This window comes from Manis pentadactyla, chromosome 4 (assembly GCF_030020395.1).
Source record: "Manis pentadactyla isolate mManPen7 chromosome 4, mManPen7.hap1, whole genome shotgun sequence".
NCBI classification, from domain to species: Eukaryota; Metazoa; Chordata; class Mammalia; order Pholidota; family Manidae; genus Manis; species Manis pentadactyla.
Window position 1 is genome coordinate 159,974,825 of NC_080022.1, and position 27,075 is coordinate 160,001,899.

Genomic DNA, 27,075 nt, shown 5'->3' on the forward strand with positions numbered 1-27,075 from the left:
TCAAATGTTGTACCATCCTTGCATCCCTGGAATAAATCCTACTTGATCATGATGGATGATCTTTTTGATGTATTTTTGAATTCGGTTTGCTAATATTTTGTTGAGTATTTTTGCATCTATGTTCATCAGTGATATTGGTCTGTAATTTTCTTTTTTTGTGGTGTGTTTGCCTGGTTTTGGTATTAGAGTGATGCTGGCCTCATAGAACAAGTTTGGAAGTATTCCCTCTTCTTCTACCCTTTGGAAAACTTTAAGGCAGATGGGTATTAGGTCTTTACTAAGTGTTTGATAAAATGCAGCAGTGAAGCCATCTAGTTAGTATTTGTTTCACATATGTAGGTACTCCTGTGTTGGGTGCATAGATATTTATAGCAGTTATATCTTCTTGTTGGATTGACCCCTTTATCATTATGTAATGTCCTTCTTTGTATCTTGTGACTTTCTTTGTTTTGAAGTCTATTTTGTCTGATACAAGTACTGCAACTCCTCCTTTTTTCTCCCTATTAGTTGCATGAAATATCTTTTTCCATCCCTTCACTTTTAGTCTGTGTATGTCTTTGGGTTTAAAGTGAGTCTCTTGTAGGCAGCATATAGATGGGTCTTGTTTTTTTTATGCATTCAGTGATTCTATGTCTTTTGATTGGTGCATTCAGTCCATTTACATTTAGGGTGATTATCGATAGGTATGTACTTACTGCCATTGCTGGCTTTAGATTCGTGGTTACCAAAGGTTCAAGGTTAATTTCCTTACTATCTAAGAGTCTAACTTAACTCAGTATGCTATTACAAACACAATCTAAAGGTTCTCTTCTTTCTCCTTTTTCTTCCTCCTCCATTCTTTATATATTAGGTATCATATTCTGTACTCTTTGTCTATCCCTTGATTGACTTTGGGGATAGTTAATTTATTTTTGCATTTGCTTAGTAATTAGCTGTTGTCCTTTCTTTACTGTGGTTTTATTACCTCTGGTGACAGCTATTAAACCTCAGGAACACTTCCATCTATAGCAGTCCCTGCAAAATACACTGTAGAGATGGTTTGTGGGAGGTAAATTCTCTCAGTTTTCACTTATCTGGAAATTGTTTAATCCCTCCTTCAAATTTAAATGATAATCTTGCTGGATAAAGTAATCTTTGTTTGAGGCCCTTCTGCTGCATTGCATTAAATATGTCATGCCACTCCCTTCTGGCCTGTAAGGTTTCTGCTGAGAAGTTTGATGGTAGCCTGATGGGCTTTCCTTTGTATGTGATCTTATTTCTGTCTCTGTCTGCTTTTAGTAGTCTGTCCTTACCCTTGATCTTTGCCATTCTCTTTACTATATATCTTGGTGTTGTCTTCCTTGGGTCCCTTGTGTTGGGAGATCTGTGGATCTCCATGGCCTGAGAGATTATCTCCTCCCCAGACTGGGGAAGTTTTCAGCAATTACCTTCTCAAAGACATTTTCTATCCCTTTTTCTCTCTCTTCTTCTTCTGGTACCCCTATAATGTCAATATTGTTCCGTTTGGATCGTTCACACAGTTCTCTCAATGTTTTTTCATTCTTAGAGATAGTTTTTTCTCTCTGTGTCTCAGCTTCTTTGTATTCCTCTTCTCTAGTTTCTATTTCATTTACTGTCTTCTCCACCATATCTAATCTGCTTTTAATACCCTCCATTGTGCTCTTCAATGATTGGATCTCTAGCTGCAATTCATTCCTGAGTTCTTGAATATCTTTCCATACCTCCATGAGCATGTTAATGATTTTTATTTTGAACTCCCTTTCAGGAAGATTCATGAGGTTGATGTGGTCTTTCTCAGGAGTTGTATTAATAATTTTACTTTGAACCAGATTCCTTTGGCATTTTATATTTGTATATGGTGCCCTCTAGTGTCCAGAAGCTCTACTCTCTGGAGCTGCTCAGCCCCTGAGGCAATGTTGGGGGTTGGAGGGGAGTGGTATTGGTGCCTGGGGGAAGGAAAGAGCTGTTTCCTGCTTCCCGGCTGCTATGTCTGTCTCCACTGCCTGAACCAGTTGTCCGAGCACACAGGTATAAGCCTCTATGCTTTGTGTTTGTAGCTGCTGTAGATAGATCTTCCCTTTGGCTGGCCTAACACCAGGGTAGGGTTTCCCTGTTTGTGAGCCAGGTGGGGTTGGCCCGGAGAAAGGCACAGTAGGCTGACTATCACAGAGGGGTTCCTTGGAGCTGTGTAGCCAGTTAGGGAGCTGGAGCACCTGAAGATCGTGAAAGCTCCCAACCTGCTGGGCAGAGTGCACCTGGACAATTTTGTTTACCTGTTCTTTCTCCTGAGCAGTAAGCTCTGTGCAATCCTTGCCCCTTTAGCAGCCCTCTTGCTAAGGGCTTCCTTGTTAGGAAGTCTCTCAGACTGTCCACCTTTCTTTTGTCCCAGAGCAGCTGGATATGAATCCCTACTTTCCACAAGCAGCTGGAATCTCAGTCTCTCCAGGAATTCTGCCTGTCTTAGCTTTCCAACCCAAATTTCCAATCATAAGAGTATCATGCAAGCACCATGAAATGTAGGTTTGTGCTCCTAGAGCAGATCTCCAGAGTTAGGTATTCAGCAGTCCCAGGCCTCCACTCCCTCCCTGCTCTGTTTCTCTTCCTCCTACTGGTGAGCTGCAGTGGGGGAAGGGCTTGGGTCTTGCTGGGCCACAGCTTTGGTATGTTACGCTGTTCCGTGAGGTCTGCTCTTTTCTCCAGGTGTATGCAGTCTGGCATAGTCGTCTTTCCTGGTGCTCTTTCAGGATTAGTTGTATTAATTATATTTTCTTATAATATGCAGTTTTAGGAGGAAGCCTCTGTCTCACCTCTCATGCCATCTTTAATCCTTGTCTCTCTTTTTAATTGAAGTATTTTTGATATATAGTCTTATGTTGGCTTCAAATGTACAACAAAGTGGTTCAACAGCCACCCTTATTATTAAATTCTCACCTCCTCTAGTGCAGCCACCATCTACCAATGTAGAAAGATGTCACAGAAATACTGAGTATATTCTCTGTGCTGTACTACCATTCCCTGTGATCAGCTTACACTGTGACTGGGATTTATTGTGCTCTTTATCTCACCCTCACCCACCTGTCCCAGCCCCTCCCCCTTGGTAACCACCAGTCCCTTCTCAGAGTCTTTGAGTCTACTGATGTTTTGTTCACTCTATTTGCTTTGTTCTTATACTCCACAAGTAAGTGAAATCATATGGTATTTGTCCTTTTCCTCCTGACTTACTTCACTGAGCATAATACCCTCTAGATCCATCCATGTTGTTTCAAATGGCAGGATTTCTTTTCTTTTTACAGCTGAATAATATTCCATTGTGTATATATACTATATCTTATTTATCCATTCATCTACTGATGGACACTTAGGTTGCTTCCCTGCCTTCTCAATTGCAAATAGTGCGGCAATAAACATAGGAGTGCATGTGTCTTTTTGAATGAGGGATCTTTCTAATCTGTGTACATATATATATATATTTAAAAGAGTGTTCATACTTCACCTGTAATTTTGTATCCTGATTTCCCCCTTAATATTACAACATCCACATTTCCCCATGTTACTACAACCATAATGACACTGAATTACCCTCTTTTGTTGGATAATTGGATCATTTCCACTATTGTTTCTATTATAAACAACACTGAACATTTTTGTTCTTAAAGAGCTTTTAGTATCTTGAAATATTTGCTAAGGTTATATTCCCAGAGAACAGATTACCGGATTTAAGGATATGAATATTTTTAAAGCTTTTAAAGCATATGTCATCAAACTGCTTTCCAAAAAGGTTTTTTTTTTTTAGCAATGTATGCTGTTTTCCTCCAAAAGAATGTTCCAGCAGAGGTTTTAAGGTAAAGATATGATGGGAGTACAGTTATGGTACCTTAAATCAGAGAATAGTTGGCCATTTCTGGGGCAGGAGGAGTGGGTGCAGTGAGGGAGGAACAGGGATCAAAAATGACTTGTACATGTCTGTATGGACAACTTGGTGACATTCACTGGCATAGAAACCTGTCAGGAGGACCAGGTTGTCTGGAATGATGGTATGTTTGAAGTTCTTCTCTTAGAGCACCTGACTTTGTACTTGTTTCCTCTTTATTTCTCTTAGTAGAGATTTACCTTCAGTGATGCCTTTTTAGAGAGGCCTCCTTGTTGACCCTCCCAACATGAATTAGAGCACCCCTCTCACACAGCACTCACAAGATTACTATTTTTTTTTGTATCATTAGTCTACAATTACATGAGCAACATTATGGTTACTAGACTCCCCCCATCATCAAGTCCCCACCACAAAGCCCATTACAGTCACTGTCCATCCACATAGTAAGATGCTATAGAATCACTACTTGTCTTCTCTGTGTTGTACAGCCCTCCCCGTGCACCACCCCCTACATTATGTCTGCTAATGGTAATGCTCCTTTTTCCCCCTTGTCCTTCCCTTCCCACCCATCCTCCCCAGTCCCTTTCCCTTTGGTAACTGTTAGTCCATTCTTGGGTTCTGTGAGTCTGCTGCTGTTTTGTTCCTTCAGTTTTTCTTTCTTCTTGTACTCCACAGATGAGTGAAATCATTTGATACTTGTCTTTCTCTGCCTGGCTTATTTCACTGAGCATAATACCCTCTAGCTCCATCCATGTTGTTGCAAATGGTAGGATTTGTTTTCTTCTTGTGGCTGAATAATATTCCATTGTGTACATGTACCACATCTTCTTTATCCATTCATCTACTGATGGACACTTAGGTTGCTTCCATTTCTTGGCTATTGTAAACAGTGCTGCGATAAACATAGGGGTGCATATGTCTTTTTCAAACTGGGCTGCTGCATTCTTAGGGTAAATTCCTAGTAGTGGAATGCCTGGGTCAATTGGTATTTCTATTTTGAATTTTTTGAGGAACCTCCTACTGCTTTCTACCATCATTGAGCTAATTTACATTCCTACCAGCAGTGTAGGAGGGTTCCCCTTTCTCCACAACCTCGCCAACATTTGTTGTTATCTGTCTTTTGGATGTTGGCCATCCTTACTGGTGTGAGGTGATATCTCATTGTGGTTTTAATTTGCATTTTTCTGATGATTAGCGATGTGGAGCATCTTTTCATGTGCCTGTTGGCCATCTGAATTTCTTCTTTGGAGAACGATCTCTTCATATCCTCTTCCCATTTGTTAAGCGGGTTATTTGCTTTTTGGGTGTTGAGGTACGTGAGCTCTTTATATATTTTGGATGTCAACCCTTTATCAGATCTGTCATTTATGAATATATTCTCCCATACTGTAGGATGTCTTTTTGTTTTATTGATGATGTCCTTTGCTGTACGGAACCTTTTCAGCTTGATATAGTCCCAGTTGTTTGTTTCTGCTTTTGTTTCCTTTGCCTGGGGAGATATGTTCATGAAGAAGTTGCTCATGTTTATATCTAAGAAGATTACTATTTTTGGCTTTTCAAAAAGAATCACTCCTATTGGATGGCTCTAAGCTGCTCATGCAGACAGATGGACTATTTCTTTCACTTCTAGGTCTCCAGCACCAAGGACAGTATTTAACATTTCACTAAATAAATGCTCATTGTACTTATTTCCACTCCTTTCTTTGCTTCTCTCCAAGAGAGAAATTTTGTAGGACTTAACTCTGCTGTAGAACCTGGAAGTTATTTCAAAGAAATCTGTTTTATTGCCTCACTTAAATTCATTAAATTTCTTCTAATCATCCCATACTTTAGGGAAGAAATGATTTGCCAGCTGCTGGGGTGAACCATGAAAATTCTTTAAAAAGATGACATCCAATCTAAAATTATGTCTTTTGTGATTGTATTCGTAAACCCTTGCGTGTCCTGGGAATATGTTTTCCATTTTGGCCTGTCTTCCTTTAAGGAATGTTCTTGTTGGGCAAGTATAAATCACATTAGCTTTATTGTAAGTTGTCTTTATAAAATATGCTTTCATGCTTAACCCCTTGACAAATATAGGTAGTAACTCCATTATTCTTTAGTTCCTTATAATCTCAAATACCATTTTGGAGTGACAGATGTAAACTGTGCACATCGCTGATCTGCCTTCCTTTAGGGCTAAGCTTTTTGCTGTCCCAAGGTGGTTAAGTCCCGAGTCCCCCTTCCGCCTACGTGATTACTTCGCTTTTACTAAGGAGCAAGATAATTCATTCAAATGTTGATGAACCTTTAATTCCATACAAATGTCACAGGAAGGATTTTGCTATTTTGAAAAACGTTCCTGTCTTGATAAATTAACTGTCTACTTTATGATTCTCAGCTTAGATCAGGTTCCAGTGGGTATTAAATTTTATCGTCCCACCACTCTTGTGCATAATAAAGGACTACTTCCAATTGCCACTCTAATTACTGAGAAATTATTTACTTAAATCATTACAGTTGGCACTGGACATGGAACATAGATATTGGTTTTCATTTTGCTTTAATTGTTTTTCCCCTTGAAGAAAGGAATCTACAAAAATTAAAACTTATTTTCCATCTACCCTTTCTCAATCCAGGAACATTTGAGATTAACATTAATGCCGGGTCATTTCTAACTCAGCCAACGTGATTGTTGAATTTGTGGGTTTCAGCAGATTTGCAACTCGGCTTTTCGTCTTTGACTAATGATTGCTTGTTGGTCCTTTGTGGCATATTCGTTTTCTTAACATTTTAAATAAATAGTGAAATGTCATGGAAACCAGGGCTCATTTCTTTCTCTACGTGTGCGTCTGTTTCAGTTGTTTTTTTTCAAAGATGATTTCAGCTGCTATTTAAGGGTGTAAAATATATATTCCTTTTTGGTACTTTTTATGTACATTTGGCCTGAGCCATTGAAATGAGCACATTGACAGAGATGTCAAGGAACCTCCCAAGGAGGATTTAGTAGGATTATAGAGAAAGAACAGTCATTTCATTTATTCATTCACTTGTTTGTACATTTCTCCAGGGAGGTTTATTGAGGTCCTACTATGTGCCAAACACTAAGCCTCATTGTAGGTATACCTTGGTTTTGATCACTGCCATCAAAAGACCAGTTGGATGTTTGGCTGAACAGAACAGGGTTTAAATGAGTATGGGTGCAAATGAGCATATGTTTATAAGAGGTGTATAAATGCTGTATATACGTGATGACACGGTATCACTACTGATCTCATCAGAAAAGTCTTTAAGTATTGGGTAGTTGTTAGGCTCACGAGAGAAAATACAAGTTTTCCAAAATTCTAATTTCCCCTTGAGAGTTTGAATTTTATCATCGAGTAACTAGTACTGCCGGTTGTTTTCCTTGAAGGGACAAGCTCACTTCCTTCATTTTAAAGAAGATGTCTGCAAGAACTGCACATAAACCACAGCCTGTTCAGTCCTCAACCCCAGCCTCACCCAAGTGCTTTTCCTTGACAACACCACCGTGCGTGATCATGCCGCTGACAAGCTGCCTGCTCGCTTCCGGCTGGGGCCCCTTCCACTGCTGCCCCAGGGCATTCTTTAGTGAAACTGGCATTTTAAGAATGTTTTATATTTTATTTTTTAAAACTGTGAATGCATGATGCTGAAGGATACAATGACTCCAGGGTAGTGGGCACCACTGCCTTGACTCCAGCTAAGGCATCAGTGTGATCACCAGAGCACACAGTGGAAAGGCAAATCATGTCTGTTATTTTAAAAAACAGTGTTGAATTCACGGACCCCAGAGGGGAGCACAAACCATACTTTGAGGACTGCTGCCTTAGTCTTTCATTCAACAAACATTTATTGAAAGTTTCATGTGAACCAGTTCCTAGGAGATATGCTCTGTCCACACCTCTAGGCTTGCTCAGATCTGTTTTGTCTACTAGTAACCACAATTAACCGAGGAGAGCTTGATAAAGAGACTTTTGGCAAAAGTGTGGGCAGGATTCAGGTCAACCAGCAAGAGATGATAAGGATCCAGGCTAATAGCCCTAGGCATGAAGGGGTAGAGAAGGGCAGCCCTCTGGGAGCTGTGGCTTTCTGAAGAGGGATGCTGCCTGCTGAGACTCCTCAGGATGAAGCCAGGGTCTCTCTCTCTACCTCTAATCCCGACTGGTGCTTCCTGCATTAAACCTAATTGCAAGCACCAGGTGAGGGAGTCTGTGGCTGCACCTTAGCTGAGTCAGCCTCTTGCTACACAGGGCCCAGTGAGGGAGGGGAGAAGGAAAGGATTTAGAGGGGCACGTGGAGACCACACATTTGCACAGGCCTTGACTGTATCATTGTATCATTAATTCTGGCAACCCAACAGAATAAATGCTGTGCCATCCCCACCCTGCAGATGGACAAACTGAGGTGGAGACATAAAGCAATATTGACAGGGTCTGGATTTGAACCCACCTGACCCGGACCCAGTCTCTCCACCACACCGCCTGGTAAGCAGGCAGGCAAGATGATACTATGGGTTTCCTTTGGTGAGCTGCTTGCATCGAGCAGTTGAATAAGCAAAGCTATGTGCTGGGAAGTCTTTGTTTCTTATTTACAAGACTCCACGCGTCCTTCCTGTTCCTCCCAATGACTATTCTTCTGCCTGAAGATGCCTTGGACAGGACAGGGCAAGGCAGGGCAGGATTCAGCCCAAAACTCACAAATGTGTCCCACAAGCTGCCAGGGAATCACTGTTGGGTCCCAGAGGAGCCTCTCACCATCCATCCCTGCCCTGGCTGCCCCAGAGTCTCCCTGTCCAGGACATGGGGTGCATTTTGATGAGTTAAATGAAAACAACAAGGATAACCAAAACAAAGTCAAGCTGCATGGGTCCTAGGGGAGAGGAAAAGTATTTCGGGAAAATTGGACACCTCATAATTCATTCCTTTGCACAGTCATTTAAAAAACTTTAATAGCTATATTTAATATAGGACGCAGACTTCCTAGAAGATTTTCTAGAAACTGTAAAACTTAAAGTTCTAAATTGGACCCATTGTTAAACCTTTATCAAAACCATAGGACGGTTTTCATAATTTAGTATTTTTATATCTACACATGCCAAGATAATTTAATCTTGTACAAATGTTACCGGATATGACTACTCTTTCTCAAGGTGAAATGTCCCTTCTCTGATTAATGGCATGCTACGTTGGGTTACCTAAAGGTGTTTATATGGATCTGTTTCATGCCTACTTTGCAATAGTTCACATTCCATAGTTACTGTACCTGTAGTTTTTTCAGGGACATGTCAACAGTATACACTCTCCAAGTTACAAATCATTCCTATCTCCATCTACTCCCTTTTGGGGAGAAGCAAGTTCACATACCATTACGTGAGGCTATTTATTCACAAGGCCACTCTGCTAAAAACTATGGTCCAGGCCAATTAAATCCCTGCTCTCAGGGAAAGGGCACTGTCAGAGTGACCAGGGCTATGTTGTAGGGAGCTGCAAGGGAGCTCTGGGGCCACAGGGAATTTAAGAAGGCTTCCTGGAGGAAGTAACATTTAAGCTGAGGCCTCAAAAGTCAGGTACGAGTGAGACAGAGAAGAGAGAAAGCATGGGGTGTCCAGGCAGAGAGACAAGCTCAGAGAGAAGGGAAAACGTGGCTAGCCAGGGAAAGATGGACAGCAAAGCTCAAGGGGGCTGATGGTGAGAGAAGAGGCCCGAGGGAGGGCGAGGCCAGATCACAGAGTGCCCCACAAACCACTCTGAGGAGCTAGAACTTTCTCCTGAGCCCAGTGGGAGCCATTCAAGTATTCTTGTAAGGAAACAACTAGAAGGTGGATTTTTTTTTTAAAAAGGTAAATTTAAAAAAACAAAACAAAACACTTTGCAACAGGCTAAAGAGACAAAAACAGCAAGAGGGATTCTTCACATTCTTTATTTTTACATGCTTTTAAGTGGTCATATGTATCACTATTATAAACCAAATGAAACAAAAGTAGCGATTTTTAATTTTTTATATTTTAAAAACTCACCCTGGCAAAACACCTGAACAGACACTTCACCAAATATCTACAGATAGCATGTATACAAGTGAAAAGATGCTCCACATAGGATGTCATCGGGGAGCAAATTAAAATGACAATGAGATACCACTACATTCCCATTAGAATGGCCAAGATCCAGAACACTGACAGCATCGAATACTGGCGAGGATGTGGAGCAACAGGAACCCTCATTCCCTGCTGGTGGGAATGCAATGTGGCCACCTTGGAAGATGGTTTGCCATCTGATGAAACTAAACATACTCTTAACCATACAGCCCAGCAATTGTGCTCCTTGGTATTGACCCAAAGGAGGGGAAACTTAAATCTACATAAATGCCCGCACATTTACAGCAACTTGATTCATAATTGCCCAAACTCAGATGCAACGAAGATGTCCTTCAGTAGGTGAATGGATAAAATTAACTGTGGTACGTCAGGACAATGGAATGTCATTCAGCACTAAAAAGAAATGAGCTGTCAATCCATAGAAAGACACGGAGGAACTTTAAATGCATGTTACTAAGTGAAAGAAGCCAATCTGAAAAGGCTGAATATTGTCTGATCCCAATGATATGACATCCTGGAAAAGGCAAAACTGTGGAGACAGTAAAAAGAGCAGTGGTTCCCAGGGGTTGCCAGAAAGAGGGATGAATAGGCAGAGCAGGGCAGTGAAAATACTTGTATGATTCTAGAATGGTGGATTCATGTTGTCATACATTTGTCCAAACCCACAGAATGTACAACATGAAGAATGAACTCTAATGCAAGCTATGGACTTTGGGTGATGATCCTGTGTCAATGTAGGTTCATCGATTGTAACACTCGGTGGGTATGTTGATGGAGGAAGGCTGCATGTGGTGGGGGGAATTTTGCTATGATCATAAACCTGCTCTAAAAACTGAAGTCTATTAAAAAGAAAGCAAAATGAAACAGTCACAAATTCTCACCCTGGCTGAAGGATGGCTTGGAGAGGATCAAGGCAAGGTAAGAGGCAGGGAGGACCAGGCAGAGGAGGAGCAGGAATCTAGCAGGAGTGCTGAGCCTGAGACTGGGCAGAGGCCATGCGATGGAGAGAAGGGATCCAGGAACATCCATGGGATTTAGCAGCCTCTTAGGTGGTGGGAGCGGAGGGAGTCGATGAGCACGCGAAGCTTCTGGCTTAACTAGTTGAGTGTGTCATGACCAGACACGTGACAGACGACGCTGGTGGTCTGGGGGTGCCAACGAGCTGCTTCCTGATTTGCACCAGGAGATGGACAGACAGGTATTAGGGGACAAAGAGATGTTTATAACTAAGACAAGACAAGTAACACTTCACTCTTATTTAAGGAACAGCCTGTTGATTTATCATTTTTCTGTTTTATATATCATTTATATGAGATAATTCAGTGAGAAACACTGTGCAGAAAACTCACCACCTGAACTGGTTTTGTTGAAGACCAACACTTGTGGGGAAGAGAAGGCCTACTCTAAACCTGGAGGCGACACTCATGTTGATAAGGGACAGGTCCTGAGCAACTGAGAGATGATGGGGAGACATCACAACATGCCAAGGAAGCAGCCACCCCTCCCCCTGTCGGGTCGCTGTATTCAGCGTATTCAGTGGCTGGCTCCTGTGCAGCTAACATCAGTACCAGTTGGGGTCTGTGCTCTCTGCTCCCTTCTCCTGGCAACGGCATACCCCAGCAATCCTGGATGTCATCCAGAGCCACAGAGCAAACCGAGGGGCAGTGTTAGTTGTCACCTCCTGCCTCTTCCAGGCAGGCAGTGCTGGTGGAGGTCTGAGGAGAGACGGGTCCCCTTTGGGCAGCATTTAGGAGCAGAGATGGTGGGGGGAAGTGGGGCATGGGGTGGAAGGCAGAGTTAGGGATGGAGGGTGGGCAGTGATGAAGGCCTGACCTACAGATGAGGCAGAGATGGAGGGAGTGCTTCTGAGACCCCTTCGGGAGACTGATTCAGTCCTTACACACAGTCTCATGTCAGGTCTAAGGGTGAGGGAGGTGATGACGCTCTGTGTTCTGGCTTCGGACCCTGAGTAGTTGGAGATGCTGGTCCCAGAGATGGGTAGCACTGGATAATGAGTTGTTTTCTGTTGTAGAGAGATCAGTGTGGAGGGCTGGCTACATTTCATAGAAATGGAATCACACAGTATGTGGCTCTTTGTGACTGTCTTCTTTCACTTAAAGTAATGTCGTCAAGGTTCATCCACATTGTAGCATGTATCAGTGCTTCGTTCCTTTTTGTTGCTAAGTAATATTCCATTGTATGGACATACCACATTTTATTTATTCATTTGTCTCTTGATGGACATTTGAGTTGTTTCTACTTCTTGGCTATTCTAAATAATGCCACTCTGAACATCTTTGTACAATCATACATTTTCGTTCCTTTTGGATAGTAACTAGGAATTACAATTGCTGGGTCTTAAAATAACTATGTTTAACATTTTGAGGAACTTCCAGGCTGTTTTTACAAAATTTCCACTATCCTTGGTGTCATTTTTTTTTTTTTTTTGGTTTAAAAGTCTATTTTGTTTGATAATAGTATAGCAACTTCAGCTTTCTTATAGTTATCTCTTGCCTTTTAAAAAAGATGATTTCATCACAAATGCATGCAGCCATAATAATATATTATTTAGTTATGCATATTTTGAGCTTTTAAAAAATGTGTCACACTCTAAATGTCATATTCTTGGACTTGCTCTTCTCATTCAATGTGCTATTTCTAAGACTCACGTATGTTGTTTATATAGCTACAGTCCATTTATGTTCACTGCTGTATAATATTCCACAACATGACCTTACCATAATTTATTTATCCATTCTTCTGTCAGTGGACGTTTGGTATGGGTTCAGTGACCTGCTACTATAAATTTATTGCTACTATAAACATTCTTATACACATCTCCTCATGTAAGTTTCTCTTATTCTCAAACTGACTAACAGCATCAGCAATGGCTGGGAACTTGCTAGAAGTGCAAATTCTGGATCCTTACTACAGGTCATTGAATCAGAAACTCTAGGGCTGGGGCCCAGCAGTCTGTTTTAACAAGCCCTCCAGGTGATTCTAAAGCCTGATAATGTTCTAGGACCACTGCTCTAGGGTATAATTGCCTCGTGAAATTTCTGGATTATGGGCAACCAGTTGTTTTCCAAAGCAGCTGTACCATGTTACAGTCCATCAGCAGTGTCTAGGAGTTCCACGGATGCATGCCCTCTCAGTGCTAGGGTTGTCAGACTTCTTGATTTGCCCACCTAGTGGGCCTGTCTGACTGATCTTTCCTACAAAGAGGCTCCTCCCCTCCGAGCTCTTCCCCTCCCTCACCTGGCTGTGCTCCATCTCAGAACCGCAGGAACATGGCCCAACAGGCCACTCAGCTGTCACTTTTGGTGAAAGCCTGTCTTCTACGTGGTTTGTTTTGACAGGAGTACATGCACCACCTGCTCGGCCTGGAGCGCCGCGCTGAGGAGCAGTTCCTGGAGCACTGGCTGAACCCTCACTGCAAGCCCCACTGCGACAGGAATGTGGTCCACCCCGTGTAGAGGGCGCAGGCCGGCCTCCGGTATGCTCCTTCTCCCAGGCCTTCTGTTTACAGAGACAGTGGTGGAGAGCATATATGTGGGCTCAGAGGCCTTCAAGGACACAATGTTAAGGGAACCAGCTGGTTAGCTCGTTATGGGTTGGGGAGTGACAACAGTGAGGCAGGAGAGATAGGAGGCAGCCAGGTTGAGTGCAGCTCTGGGGGCCCCAGGGGAGCCCAACCCCAGCAGTCTCACAGAGAAATCCCCCAAACACCTATTTGCTGCCCAGGAAAGGTCACTCCGGAATACAAATCTGAGCAAGTGTGGCTTGTTGAGACTTGGGTCTTTCTAGGGGGTGGGGGTCAGCATCCATGGGTTCGAGCAGTGACATGCATCACAGTCGTTGCCACCATCACCAGGATCAGCAGTCTCTTTACTGCCTTCCCTTGGCCCTCCAGGCTGGGAATCTGCTCAGCCTGCCCTTTCTGTCTTCCCTTGTGCCCTGGGTTGACACTTTGGGTCCACCTGAACTGCACTGCTCAGCGTTCCCAGCACCCTGTGCACCCCACCTTGGCACTTGGGTTCCCACGTGAGGCTGCTCGCTTCTTCTCTCCCTGTCTGTGTCCCTCTCCCTCCTCCTTTCCAAATCCTCTTAGATAAAGCAGCAAAATCCCTACAGAGGTTAAGCCTAGTGAGTTCCATTCCTCCTCTTTAATTTTTATGGACTAAGCAGGACAGGATAGAATTGGGGGGTTTATTACCTGTGGTTAAGAGAAATCTCACATCTTCGTGGCTGTTGATTTTGTACTACTATGAATTGATACAGGCACCCTCCCTTTGGAGCACTGCTCTCTCTAATTTCCAGTGTGCTCTCACAGAGATCCTCTCACTGGAGCCTCTCAACACCCCTGGGTCGTTGCAGGGCACGCATTTCAACCCTGTTGTGTAGAGGAGGTAACTGAGTGTGAGTAGGCTGCTAACTCATGCTAGACAGTCGTTGGTACATCAGTCCTTGGACAGCTCCAAATCCTGCACATTTTGTGTGTCTGGTGCTGCTGGGGCCTGGGTGTGTTGGGGGGTGGGGTGGGGTAGGTAGGGGGGTCATGGTGCCTCTGAGGGGCATTAACCAAAAGTGAGAGGAACACTGGCTAGGAGTGGAGCTGAAGGTCTGCTCTTGAGGGGCAGGGTTTGGGCTGACATCCCTCTTTGGTCCTTTCAGCCCCTGGTGCTGTGCCAGCTCAGACCTCGTCTTCCCCCTGCACCCGGAACCTCTGTTCTCTAGCACCAGAAGCCATCACTTGGCTTCTTCCAGAAAACAGAACTGTGGACTGTGGTTAACCTTCAACAGTGTTGGGGTCAGGGGTGCCAACCCTAACCAGTCAAAAATCCATGTATAACTTTTGACTCCCCCAAACTTAACTACTAATAGCCTACTGTTGACTGGAGGCCTCACCGATAACATAAACAGCTGATTAACACGTATTTTCTATGTTGTATGTATGATATACTGAATTCTTACAGTAAAGGAAGCTAGAAAAAAAGAAACACTTTTTTCAAATTACTACATATTTCCAAAAATTCTCCCCCTCAAATTTTCCAATATATTTATTAAAAAAAATTCATGTATAAGCATACCTCGAACAGTTCAAACCCATGTTGCTCATGGGTCAGATGTAGTTAGGTGCTCAGATTCTGGAATCAGCCGACTTGGGTTTGGCTTTCTGAGTTCCCACTCTGTGCATTTAGGCGGGTCACCTAGCCTCTCTGAGTTTCTATTTCTGTATCTGTAAATTGGGGCAGTAAATGATCTCCAGAGCCTGACCCATGGCACATGACTCCATCAATGGAGGCACTATTACCATTGGGCATGCCGGGCGAGGGGCAGGTTTCTGGGTCGTACGAGCCCCACAGCAGCCCCCTCCAACGGTGACAGGGGCCTCTGCCTCTGGGTAGGGTAGGCCCTGCTGGTGAGCCGGGGCCTGGGGGGCTGGCCATGCAAAACACAGGATTCCACAGAGGCCTCACTCCAGGCAGCTCCCGCTGACACTTAAGACAAGGAAGCAGTGGCCGGAGGGATATGTCAACGTGGAATTGGAAGTCAGAGAGCATTCAGATTGTAAGTCTACTTGGGAAAAAATTTCCAGCTTCTCTCTCAGTTTCCTCACCTGTACAATGAAAGTAATAAAAGTGCCTCCCTCACATGGCTGTTCTGCGAATTAAAAAGTCAGTGCATGGAAAAGAGTCGTGCTACCCTGGCACATCCATAGGAAGTGCTCAGGGAATGTAGCTTGATGGCCATTTTGTCCTCCTCCTCTCCCTCCTCCCAACCCAGTCTCCTCCTCCTCTGTCTTCCTCCATGCTTCTTTCTCAACATCCTCATCATATTAACATTAATTTTGTGTTTATTTCCAGCAAGCATTCTGAGAGGCAATGACCTGGATGCTGTCAGAACAAGATGAGGCTCCTCCTTTCGTTTGTGTCTCAACTGTGGAAGTGGATGTCTTCAGAGCCTGTGAGCGTGGGCACGGCAAGGGTTGCCTTGGGGACTGATGGCAAATGGATATGTGCCGCTTCGTTTTACTAATCTGCCTAACTCCTTAACACGAATAGCTTTCAGTACAGAGGCTCCCCTCACACATGGCCTTCTGGTTGGAAAGGGTGGGCAGGAGAACCTTACTTGGGCGGATGGAGCTGGCGTCCTCAGGAAGGGTCGTCGTGGCAGGCGGCCTGCCCTCCGCACTCTGGGGGGCCTTGTGTGGAACAGTGACGCACATCCCCTGGGGCCGTGCCGCCCTTTTGGTGACCTGTTTTTCCCCTCTCCTTTCCTGCTCTAATAAACATCAGTGCTAAACCTGGTTTCTGTGGTGTCTCCTTTCCTTTCCCTCCAAGAAGAGAAGCAGAGGTTCCCTTCCTGTTCATGAATCCCATGCTAGAAAACTACCCTTCTTTGAATAACTGGATGGATGACAATACAAACCCCTAGCATTGTTTCATAAGGGCCATCTTTTTTTGGGAAGAGATTATTTGCCCAAGGACAGGAACTAGAGCCATAACTTAATACCTGGTGCATATGCCCTGGTCTTCTAGCCAAGGAGGCATTTCTTTTGGCAAGTGGGTTGTAGCTCCTGTATCTGACTGCCCCTCACCTGCGGGTAGCCCCCAGAATCAGAGATTGCACTGTCAAAGAACAACAGAAGCAGAAATTGGGAGGCCGAGGGAAAGTGGGCTGAATAGTGTTAGGGAGCATCTGATATCCTCAAAAAATGGTAAGGAGAGATGCCCATACACCCGAGGCTACAGAGGAGGGCCTGTCCCAGGGGAACCCAGGGCAGTGGGTGGGGGTGGGGGGGTGGAGGGTCTCTCTAGGGAGAAAGTCATGGAGCTGCTCAACAGTGATGATAGCAACTTTTATTTTATGCATACTGTGGGCCAAACCCTGCACTATGATTTTTACATACAGTACCTCATTTAATCATCATGCCTACTCAATGCCTTAGATGTGGTTATTATTCCCACTTTATAGATGAGAAAACTGAAGCTGGAAGAATTTAGCTAGTGTATTAGTTTTCTTTCTTGGCTGTAACTAATTGCCAGAACTTAGTTTTCAGAGCCTTTTAACGTCTTCCCCTTGACACACATGATGGATATGCTTACGCAGGACACACTCTCCCAAGGCCCACAGACAAAGAGGCTGGAGATCTGCAGTCACAGTGAGCCTCCTGCAACTTCACCTTCCCCAACTTGCATCTGCTTCTCAGATGGCAGGTGAGTGAGAGCAGTAGTGCTACAGGCAAACTTGACAGCAGCAGAGATCAGTGGTTCAGAATACAGGCTTGGAGCCAGACTGCCTGAATTCCAATCCAGGCTCTACTGCTAACTAGCTGTGTGCTCTTGGGCAAGTTGATTGACCTCTCTGGCCCTCAGGTCCCTTATCTGTAAAAAGAGAATAAAAATAGTACTTTGTTTAAGTGTTATTGTGATAATTCCTTTATTAAGTAATCACTTCATAAAAGTAGCACTTACTCTTTTTTAAGAATTCTTGGACATTATTTATGAATCAAGATAAAGTCCCCCATCCTCTCTCTCTCTCTCTCTCTCTCTCTCTTTCCTTCCCTCCCTTTATTTATTTATAACCTTTTATTTAGGGAAAATGTGGAGAGTATTTGAGGGGCCCAGACTAGAGAGGGCTGCTTGCCTACTTAGAGTTTTCACTTTTACATTATTAAACCATCCTATTCATGAACATGGTTTATCTGTCCATTTATTTAGGCCAGTTACAAATGTCCATCATTAAAATGTTATCATTTTCTTTGAAAAGATTGTGCATATGTTTTGTCAGCATTATTTTTATATACTTGCAGGACTTTTAAAATTGTAACTAGAATTTTCTTAAAATTACATTATGTAGTCGGTTATCCAAGTGTGTAAAGGAATAATTGGTCTTTATATGTGGATTGTATCCATTTACCTCTCTGATATCTGTTATTAATTCTAATAGTTTGGAGTTTTGAGAGGATTCCTACATATGACCTTTGCTTCTCTCCCAAGTTTGGAACAAATTGAGAAGTAGAAGCAGGAGTCAGATAGAGTAAAAATTATCACCTTTCTTATCAAGAGGTTCTTTGGAAAATATGGATTACATCTGTGGCTATAAGGGGCTCTTTAATATTTCCCCCATAATTAGATATACCCAGTCATAGCCAGGCATGGAAAATGTAGGTATCTCTTGTGGGGGCTGCCTTTGTAAAAATCATGGAATAGGGTAGCAGAGAACGAGTGCTTCTCACAGGCAGGCTGGTTTCCCAAGACAGTAGAGAGCAAAGTGCTGAGCTGTGCAGACCTAGTTCTTTCTCCAAACTTGATAAACTTGGGGTGGATGAGGATGCAAACAGAAGCCAGGAATGTTGTCCTAATGCAGTTACCACCATGAAAAAAACAGGAAATAAATGTCCCTTACATATTGTAGCTTTCATTGCATTTTCTCTGTAGAAAATTCTACTGCCCATGACAGTGTTGTTTGTTATTTTATAGTCCATATACCTCTTGTTAGTTTTTCTGTTTTATTGCTGTAGCTAGGTCTCCAGGAATTGTGTTGAACATATAGTGTGCCTACTTGCCTCATTCCTGTCTTTAAAGGGAATGAATATGATTGCTGTAGCTTTGGTAGGAAGTTATTATCAAGTCAGGGAAGTTCCCTCCTATTCTTAATTTTAAAAAAAAGTTATAAGGGATATGTAATTTTTTGAATGCTCTTTTGCATTAATTGAAATGGTGATAATTATTTGTAATAATATTAATGTGGTAATAATTAATAGACTTTTTTATTGTTAAACCATCCTTGAATTCCTGAGGTAGTGTGGCTTCTCAGGGAAGGCTTCCTAGACCAGGTACCTTCAATGGCTGTAAAAGAATTAGCTGGATGAAGGAGATGGATGGGGATGAAAGGTAGGGAAGCATGTGAATGCGGGTGAGGAGAGTTGCTGCAGGAAGAGGCAGCAGCAAGTGCAAAGGCCCCAAGGTGGGAAGAAGCTGCTTTGTTCAAAGCCGTAGTAGATTCACCTCCAAAGATGTAAGGTAGGTTTTCTGTGATGAGGAAGTAAGCCAGCAAATCTCATACAGCCCAATCACCCTTCACCCCAAGACCTGTAAACTCACATGATAAAAAAAATAAGTCTCTGCTTCAGAGGTTTTTCAACTGATGAAAACTGACAATTCATTTTTCGATGTAGTTCAGTTTTCAGGTGATTCAAATTTCTCTCTTTTTGAATTAAATGTGGGCCTTGCCTATCTTCTATCCTGGTCATGTCAAGGTTCTTTTTCTCTTGTGCTTTAAGGGACAGCAGAGAGCAGTCATTCTCAAAATGTGCCTCCCCCCGCCCCACCTCCCAGGGGAGGCAGGAAATTGTCAGACATGCAAATTCTCAGGCCCCACTAAGACCTGAATATGAAACTCACCTGAGTTCTAGCAATCTGTGTTTAAGTGAACCCAAGTTTGAGAACCACTGGGTTGGATCTTTTGGGAGCTTCCTAAAGCTTTCTGATATTGTGGAAAGAACCCAAGACTGAGAGCTAGGAGGCTAGGTTCTAGTCCATTTTACTTATTTTTCCAACAAATATGTTCTGAGTGCCTGCTATGTGCCTCACATTGTCCTAGGCCTTGGGGACCCAGAGATGAATAAGGCAGAGGAAAGCTGATTTTTTAAACAAAAATTGTAAAATTCATGTAACATAAAATTCAACAGCTTACAATTTTAAATTATACAGTTTAGTGGTATTTCGTGCATTTACAATATTGTGCAACCATTACCACTATCTAGTGCCAAAACATTTTATCACCTCAAAATGAGACCCATACCCATTAAGCCTTCACTTCTATTTGTTTCTCTCTCCAGCCCCTGGTAACCACCAGCCTGCTTTCTTTCTCCATGGATTTACCTATTCTAGACATTTTGTTTACATTGAATGATAAAATATGTGGTCTTTGGTGTCTAGCTTCTTTCACTTATTATATTTTTAGGAGTCATCCATGTTGTAGTGTCCCCTTTTATGACTGAATCATATCCATTGTATGGATATACCATATTTTGTTCTCATTCATCAGTTGATGGACATTTGGGTGGCTTCCATATTTTAGCTATTGTGAAAAGTGCTGCTGTAAACAATCATATGCAAGTTTTGGTCTGAATACTGGTTTTGGGGGGTATATGCCTAGGAGTAGAACTGTAGGGTCTTAAGTGGTAATTCTGTGTTGGACTTGTTGAGGAACCACCAAACTATTTTCCATAAGGGCTGCACCATTTTACATTCCCACCAGCAATGTATGAGAGTTCCAATTCCTCCAATTCCTTGCCATCACTTTTTGTTTTCTCTTTAAAAAAAAATTTACAGTTATTCTAGTGGGCATGAAGGGCTATCTTATTGTGGTTTTGATATGTCTTTCCCTAATGACTAACAATTTGAGCATCTTTTCATGTGCTTATTGGCAATTTGTATATCTTCTTTGAAGAAGTGTCTATTTTAGTCTTTTGCCCATTTTAAAATTTGGTTGTTTGCCTTTGAATTGTTGAAGGGCTGATGGTTTTATAATGGCTAAGAGCAGTTTACTAAGGATGGAATCTTTGACAAGTTACTGACCCTCTTCTGCCTCAGTTTCCTCTTCCATAAAATGGGGATAATAATAGAACCTATGGCAAAGGATGGCTGTGTGAAGATTAAATCACCTACTGGGTGTCCAGGAATTTTGCAGGGCACTTTGTGCTCTGTAATTGATAGCCCTTATTATACATGAGATGAGACTAACAATAGTAACTAAACAAGAAATTACCAGAGACTAACCACTGCTGGGAAGAAAATAAAACAGTGATGCAATAGAGTGACTGGAAGGCTATTTTAGGCTGGGTGGACAAGGAAGGCTTTTTGGAGGAGGCGACACTTGAGCTGATACTGGAATGACAGGAAGGAGCCAAGTGCATGAAGATCCACGTACAGGAAGAGCATTCCAGGCTGAGGGAACAGCCAGGGCAGAGAAGGCCCTAGGGCAGGAACAAGCTGGTCAGTTCAAGGAGCTGCTGGAGAGGACGGGGCTGCTGGGAGAGGGGCCGGCGGGCCTGGCTGGCGGGGACAGCGTGGGGGCGTGAGCTTCAGAGTGAGGAAGCCTGGGTGTCCAGGTCTCTATGTCTTAGGAAACTTGGGACAAGTTACTTAGCTCATTTGGAAAAGCCTTCCATTTCTCATGTTCAGAGTGGGGCTGGTTATACCTATCTCAGGCGGCTGTTCTGAAATTCAAGTGGGATACATTTACTTAGATAAATCTAAATGTATTTTAGATGGTATTAATCATAGGCATGTGGCATAGCTAATCCCTGTGTATTGGGCAAAAAAAGAGTGTGGGTGTGTCTGAAAATACCCTTTCATGGGGGTGGTAGCAGAGAATATGACCTGTGTTTTTTTTGCCTTAGCCTTGAGATTCATGCAGCCTCCTTAGCCTCCCTCCCACCTTCCCACCTTCTTTATATCTTCCTTTAAGGTGCAGTCCCGCTGGGCTTTTATTGATGTGCCAGGCCTGAGGCTCTGAAGGTGAATGATATGGACTGTGGCTTCAAGGAGCTTCAATACCACCTTCCCACAAGGTTTCTTCCTGTGAGGCACTACTGAGAGCAGTTTTTCCTTAGGGGATAAAGGAAATATGGGGAAGAACTTGGGTCTGGAATCCTGGTCTCCTTACCAGTACCCAGGGTACAATTGCTGAGAGCGCTCTCAAGCCAGACTGCCTGGACTTAATGCTGGGCCCACCACTCACTAGTTACTTAACCTCTCTGTGCCTTGGTTTTCTCTTCTCTGAAAGGGAGGTAATAGTAGTACTTATAAGGGCCTGATGAGGAGTCATGTAGTTAATTTTAATAGAGGTAAAACACTAGAAGAATGCCTGGCAGGTAAGTGCTATGTAAATATTTGCTTATTAAAATAAATAAAATCAACAAAAGCAATAGCTTTGTGATCTGGGCAAGCCCTTTGATAGCCAGAGCCTCGGTTTCTGAATCTGTCCGTTGGTGCTACTGTGAGGTTCCAGTGGGGTAACATGTACATAGTGCCTGGCACCAGGGGGTCTCTCCACAAACGCCAGCTCCCTTCTTCCCATTCATCAGAGTGTCCTGCTGGGACCCCATCTGCCTTTCTCATGACTCCTCAAGACCAGAAAAACAGGCCTTATCTGCAACCCAGGGCCAGCATCCTGAAGGATCTTAGGAAATCTATGCTCTGTGGAATTGGAAAAGAATAAATTGGAAACGGGGTTGGGTGTGTGTGTGTGTTGGGGCATCACGCGCCCCCAGCAGGCCCACACACTGGGGCTCCCAGGAAGGAGCGATGTATCCAAGTCCCGAGCGAAGGCAGGTCACAGGGGCTGCGAGGGCCCGGATGGCCACTAGGGGTCAGTGTCTCTCCGCAGCAGACGTCGCAGGCCGCTTACCTGATTGGGGCAGGCGCCCACTGACAGTTCCTGACAGTTTGCAACGTCTTCTGCTTAACATAAAAAAAAATTAATTAAAGTATCTTTCTCCGTACCAGAGAAGGGAGCCCAGACAACCCAAATAACAAGCTGACTGTCTTTGCAGGAAAAGGCAGAAGGTGGTTAAACCGTCCCGTCCTTGGCATTCCTGGGCTGAAAGACTGAGAATCCAATTGTGGTTTCTGCTCTGGTATCTTGGTGCCGCCGAGGGTGCCACGGGGAAAATCTGCTGAATTCTTCCTTTTCTATTTTCTGCCTCGGCGACGGGGAGGGCGTTAATGCCGGCTGGCAGTTACATGAAACTGAGATGGATGGTAATGGGGTGTGTTACAAACAAGGGCAGGAAATAAAGTGTCATATTTTCTGGAGGGTGAACCGCTCCCCGGAGACAGAGAGGCAGGATTCTGTCGAGGAGACACTTTGAAGAAAAAAAAGAAAATAACCCTGCATAATCTACTCTCTCTCTCTTCTTTCCCTTCCTGTTGCCTCTCGGGAGAAACACAAATTCAGTCTTATCCCAGGGCTGGCTAATGGACAAATAACTGGGCACCACGAAAAAAAAGAACTCATTTAGATTCCTGCTTAAATGTTTAGTTTTTCCTCAGGCTGAGTCTTGGAGGTAGACTTCATAACATCAGAGCTACCTGCCTGGAACCCAGTTCCTGTCTGCTTGCTGTCGCCACCCATCCTCGAGCCCACTGAGTGTGGCATTCCGGATGCCCTGGAGCTGGCCCCTTCCCTGTGCTTTTGCACAGGCAGGAAACCACCTCACCTCATTTCCTCCGTCCTTGTCACTCTCCTGCACGACACCTTCTCTGATTCCTTCAGCTCCCACCTGCTTTGTGCCTCTCCTCCTCCACTGTCCCTTGTGTAGACCTATATCACAGCGCTCTTTGAAGGCTTGGCTGCTATCTCATTCTTTGTGTGCCTAGCACCTGGTACAGTGCCTGAATCATTGTTAGCAGGCACTTGATATATGCTTGTGAATGAATAAATGATAATGTCCCACATCTCTCTGCTAGAAAGAATAATGGCCAATGTTTATTGAACATATTCCCTGTCTTAAATGCTTTGCATGCTTTTTGCAAGATAGGAAATAGCATGTTATCATCAGCATTATTATCATATCATCTCTATTTTACAGATTTGGAAGTTGAGCCTCAGACAAAGAAACTGCCTTGGCCACAGAGCCTGGCAGCCACAGAGCAGGGATGCATAGCTAGAGGCTGGAGGGCTTCTGCTGGCTTGGATGGTCCATTCCTTGGCACCTGGCGTCCTTGCGCAGCACTTCCCGCTTGCTGACTCATGCTGGTGTATACCACGTGAGTTCCTTGAGGCCAGGGTTCTGCCTGCAGCTTCTTTGTAGCCCTCAGGAGTGAAAAGGCCTAATCAGGAAGTGGGCCCCTGGGGTTTGGCTTTGATTTGGACTGAATGCATCCCCAGGGGACCCGACTACTTTTGGACTCTGGAGCCAGGCTGCCTGGGTTCAAATTCCAGCCCTGCCACGTATTAACTGGGCCAATCACTAAACCTCTCCGGGCCTCGGTTTCCTCAGTTGCAAAATGAGAGAACAGTAGCACCCACATCATAGAGCTGTTGTGAGGACTGAATGAGTTAATGTGTTTGTGTTGAATGGTGGTTGGCACAAATATCTATTCCCTGTTGGAGACGCTGGATACAGAATATTTGCTGCATTTCTAAACTGTTTGTCCCCCTGTGGTTCATCAAGTGTCTGTGGGCCTCATAGCTCCCTCTTTTTCATTTAAAAAGTAGACATTCCATTAAAAACAAACAATAGACCAAACCAACAGTCTTGTGCCTCTGAGATGACAGGGTAAGGCAAGCGTTTGGCATTCTGCCTTACCATCCACTTCATGTCACTTATTAACAACATACAAATCAACAAGGGATGCCCATATAAGGCCTGGTATTCAATACATTCGGTGTATGGCTGCTTTGGGTAGACATACGCTCACAATTAATGAAGCCAGCCGGCTTCTCCGGATGGCTATAAATACCCTAGGAAGAGAAATCCAAGACCAAAGGCTCAGGACACTCCAGCCGTCGGCACCAGCTCAGGCTCTTCCTGTGTATGATGCAGCACGACTCGATACTCACTGCTTCCTGAGAGCTGGGTGAGCCCACTGCAGCCACATTGCTGTCAGTGTTCCCAGTGGTGTCACCAGATACCAGGTTCTCTAAGCCCAGAATGCATCTGTTCAGTTTTCTTCCAAAGGTGCACAGAGAGCAGTGGGGATGGGGTGCTCTGACTGCTTGGGAGTGATTCTCACAGTTATGGCTCAGTCTCCAAATATTTATGGAGCAGTTGTTATATATGTATGGGCACCACTCGTGGGGATGAGGTGTGGGGATATTGGTGGGATAGCTTCATGGAAGGTGCAGCCTGGTGGGGAGCACCCAGAGGTGCTCTTACGCTGAGCATAGCGAGGAAGAAGGCCCGGGTGCTGTGGGGTTTCTGCGTGGGTGAGGGGGTCTCACTTTGGCCCGGTGATTAGGGAGGGCTTCCCAGGGCACTGATGGGTAAGCTGAGTTGTGAGGAATGAGCTGAGAGAGGTAGTAGCCTGTTCCCCACTAGGCTTATATAAGACCCTGAGACTGAGGAGAGCATGGAGAAGCCCTGTAGGGCTGAAGGGAGAGCAGGACAGCACAGGGAGAGTGAGGGGAGGGGCTAACAGAAGTAGGGAGGGTGTGTCATACAGAGTATTGACAGTCATGTTAAGGGTTGAAGATTAATTACGAGGGGTAATAGGATACAACCGAAGGATTCTAAGCAGTAGAAATAAGGTAATAACATTTACATTAAAAAAAAGGGGCAGCCATAAAAAAGCATGAAATCTTGCCATTTGCAACATGAGTGAACCTAGAGGGTATGATGCTAAGTGAAATAAGTAAAACAGGGAAAGACAGATACCATATGATTTCACTTATATATGGAATCTTAAAACCAAACAAACAGACAAACAAAATAGAAATAGACTCATAAACACAGAGAACAATCTGCTGCTTGCTGTAGGGGAGAAGGGGTGGGAGATGGGCTAAATAGGTGAAGGGGATCAAGAGGTACAAACTTTTAAGTATAAAATAAGTCACAGGGATGGAAAGTACAGCATAGGGAATATGGTCAATAATATTGTAATATCTCTGGGTGGTGACGGATGGTAACTCCACTTACCACGGGTCTTGCCAATGGGTTTCAGCCCCGGGCAAGTTCACTATGGATTCAGTGTGACCAAAGAAAATGACAGCAAAACGTTCTTGGGGTGAAAGGGTTATACCCAACTTTATTCTCAGGGTGGCAGGTCAGTCACTAGAATCCCGTTCACTCAGAGCGAGTCTGCATGCAGCAAGCCGGTCTCTGCCTCTGGGCCCCTCTGTCTGCACAGTCGTCCTCTGGGCCTCTCTGCACAGCCATCCCACACAGCCTTCCTCTGGGCCTCTGTCCTCAGCGTTGTGAGCACTCCAGCCTCTGCTCTGCTCTGCTCTCCTGCAGCCTTGCAGCCCTGCCACCATGTCGCGTGCAGAGCACTGGGCAGAGCTCTTTATATAGAGTCAACAGCCATGTATTGCCCACAGGTGTGCAGTGAGCTAGTCAACCATGGCCAGGTGAGAATCCTGGCCACAGAAACTCTCATTTTATCCACACCACGGTGAGCATTTTGTAATATATATAATTGTTGAATCACTATGTCGTACACCTGAAACTAATTAATATTCTGTGTCCACTTCAATAAAAGAAGAGAATTTGAAAAGAAAAAAAGCTGCTTGTAGCTGTGATGTAGATTAGAGAGGATTAGAGAGAAGCAAAGTGATCCTGCAAGGACCTCTAAAGCAGGCTGGGGGAGAGACGTGGGGGGCCTGCTGGAGGGCGGACAGAGGAAACATAGAGGCCTCCCAGGGTTGGGTTTGAGGAAGGGGGCGGCTGGTGGGAGGGAAATGCGTTTGGGAGAGAGCAGATCATATGTTCAGTTTTGGACATGTTGAATTTGAGGTCGTGGAGCGACATGAAGGTGTGGGTATTGGGTAGGGTCTAGAGTGCAGCAAATAGACTGGGCTGGCCTTTTAGACTGCGAGTCACTGGCTGTGGAGGCCATTTAAAGCCACAGAGTGGATGAACTGGCCCAGCGGAGTGAGCAGGTCAGTCCTGGAGTGAAGAAAGTGAATGGCACTCTTGGAATTGCAGGGATGGATAAGGGAAGATGATAGATGGTGGGAGGTCAGGCTGTCCTGCAGCACAATTTAGCATTTGCCTGGGGAACCAGTCTTAGGTGGCAAATCAGTGTTTGCACTGTTATGGCATTGGAAGAATAGCAGTGACCTGGGCCCTTGAAATTTCAGTCACCTGATGGGAATTTGGAGACCTTTCTGAGTCTGGGGAGCTGTCTAATCCTTGTTGGGATCTAAAAGTCACGAATTCTTTCCTGCTGCTTTTCTTCGCTTGGTGGGATAGCTCTATGGAGGGTGCAGCCTAGTGGGGAACAGCTAATGGACCGGAGGTGCTCTTATGCTGAGCATCGTGAGGAAGAAGGCCCAGGTGCTGTGGGGTTTCTGTGCAGGTGAGGGGGTCTTACTTTGGCCCAGTGATCAGGGAAGGCTTCCCAGGGCACTGATGGGTAAGCTGATTTGTGAG

The 27,075-nt window shown here is 44.2% G+C and overlaps 1 protein-coding gene across 2 annotated transcripts in view; it reads left to right on the forward strand.

Moving 5' to 3' along the window:
* C4H17orf67 (chromosome 4 C17orf67 homolog) overlaps positions 1–16,275 on the forward strand; it is a 29,201-nt gene extending 12,926 nt beyond the window's left edge. For both annotated transcript variants that reach the window (XM_036879581.2, XM_036879583.2), the window contains 2 exons: positions 13,325–13,461; positions 15,833–16,275. In XM_036879581.2, coding sequence (XP_036735476.2) covers positions 13,325–13,441 — 117 coding nt within the window. In that variant the 3' untranslated portion in view covers positions 13,442–13,461; positions 15,833–16,275. The remainder of the gene's footprint in view (positions 1–13,324; positions 13,462–15,832) is intronic.
* The last annotated feature ends 10,800 nt before the right edge of the window (positions 16,276–27,075 follow it).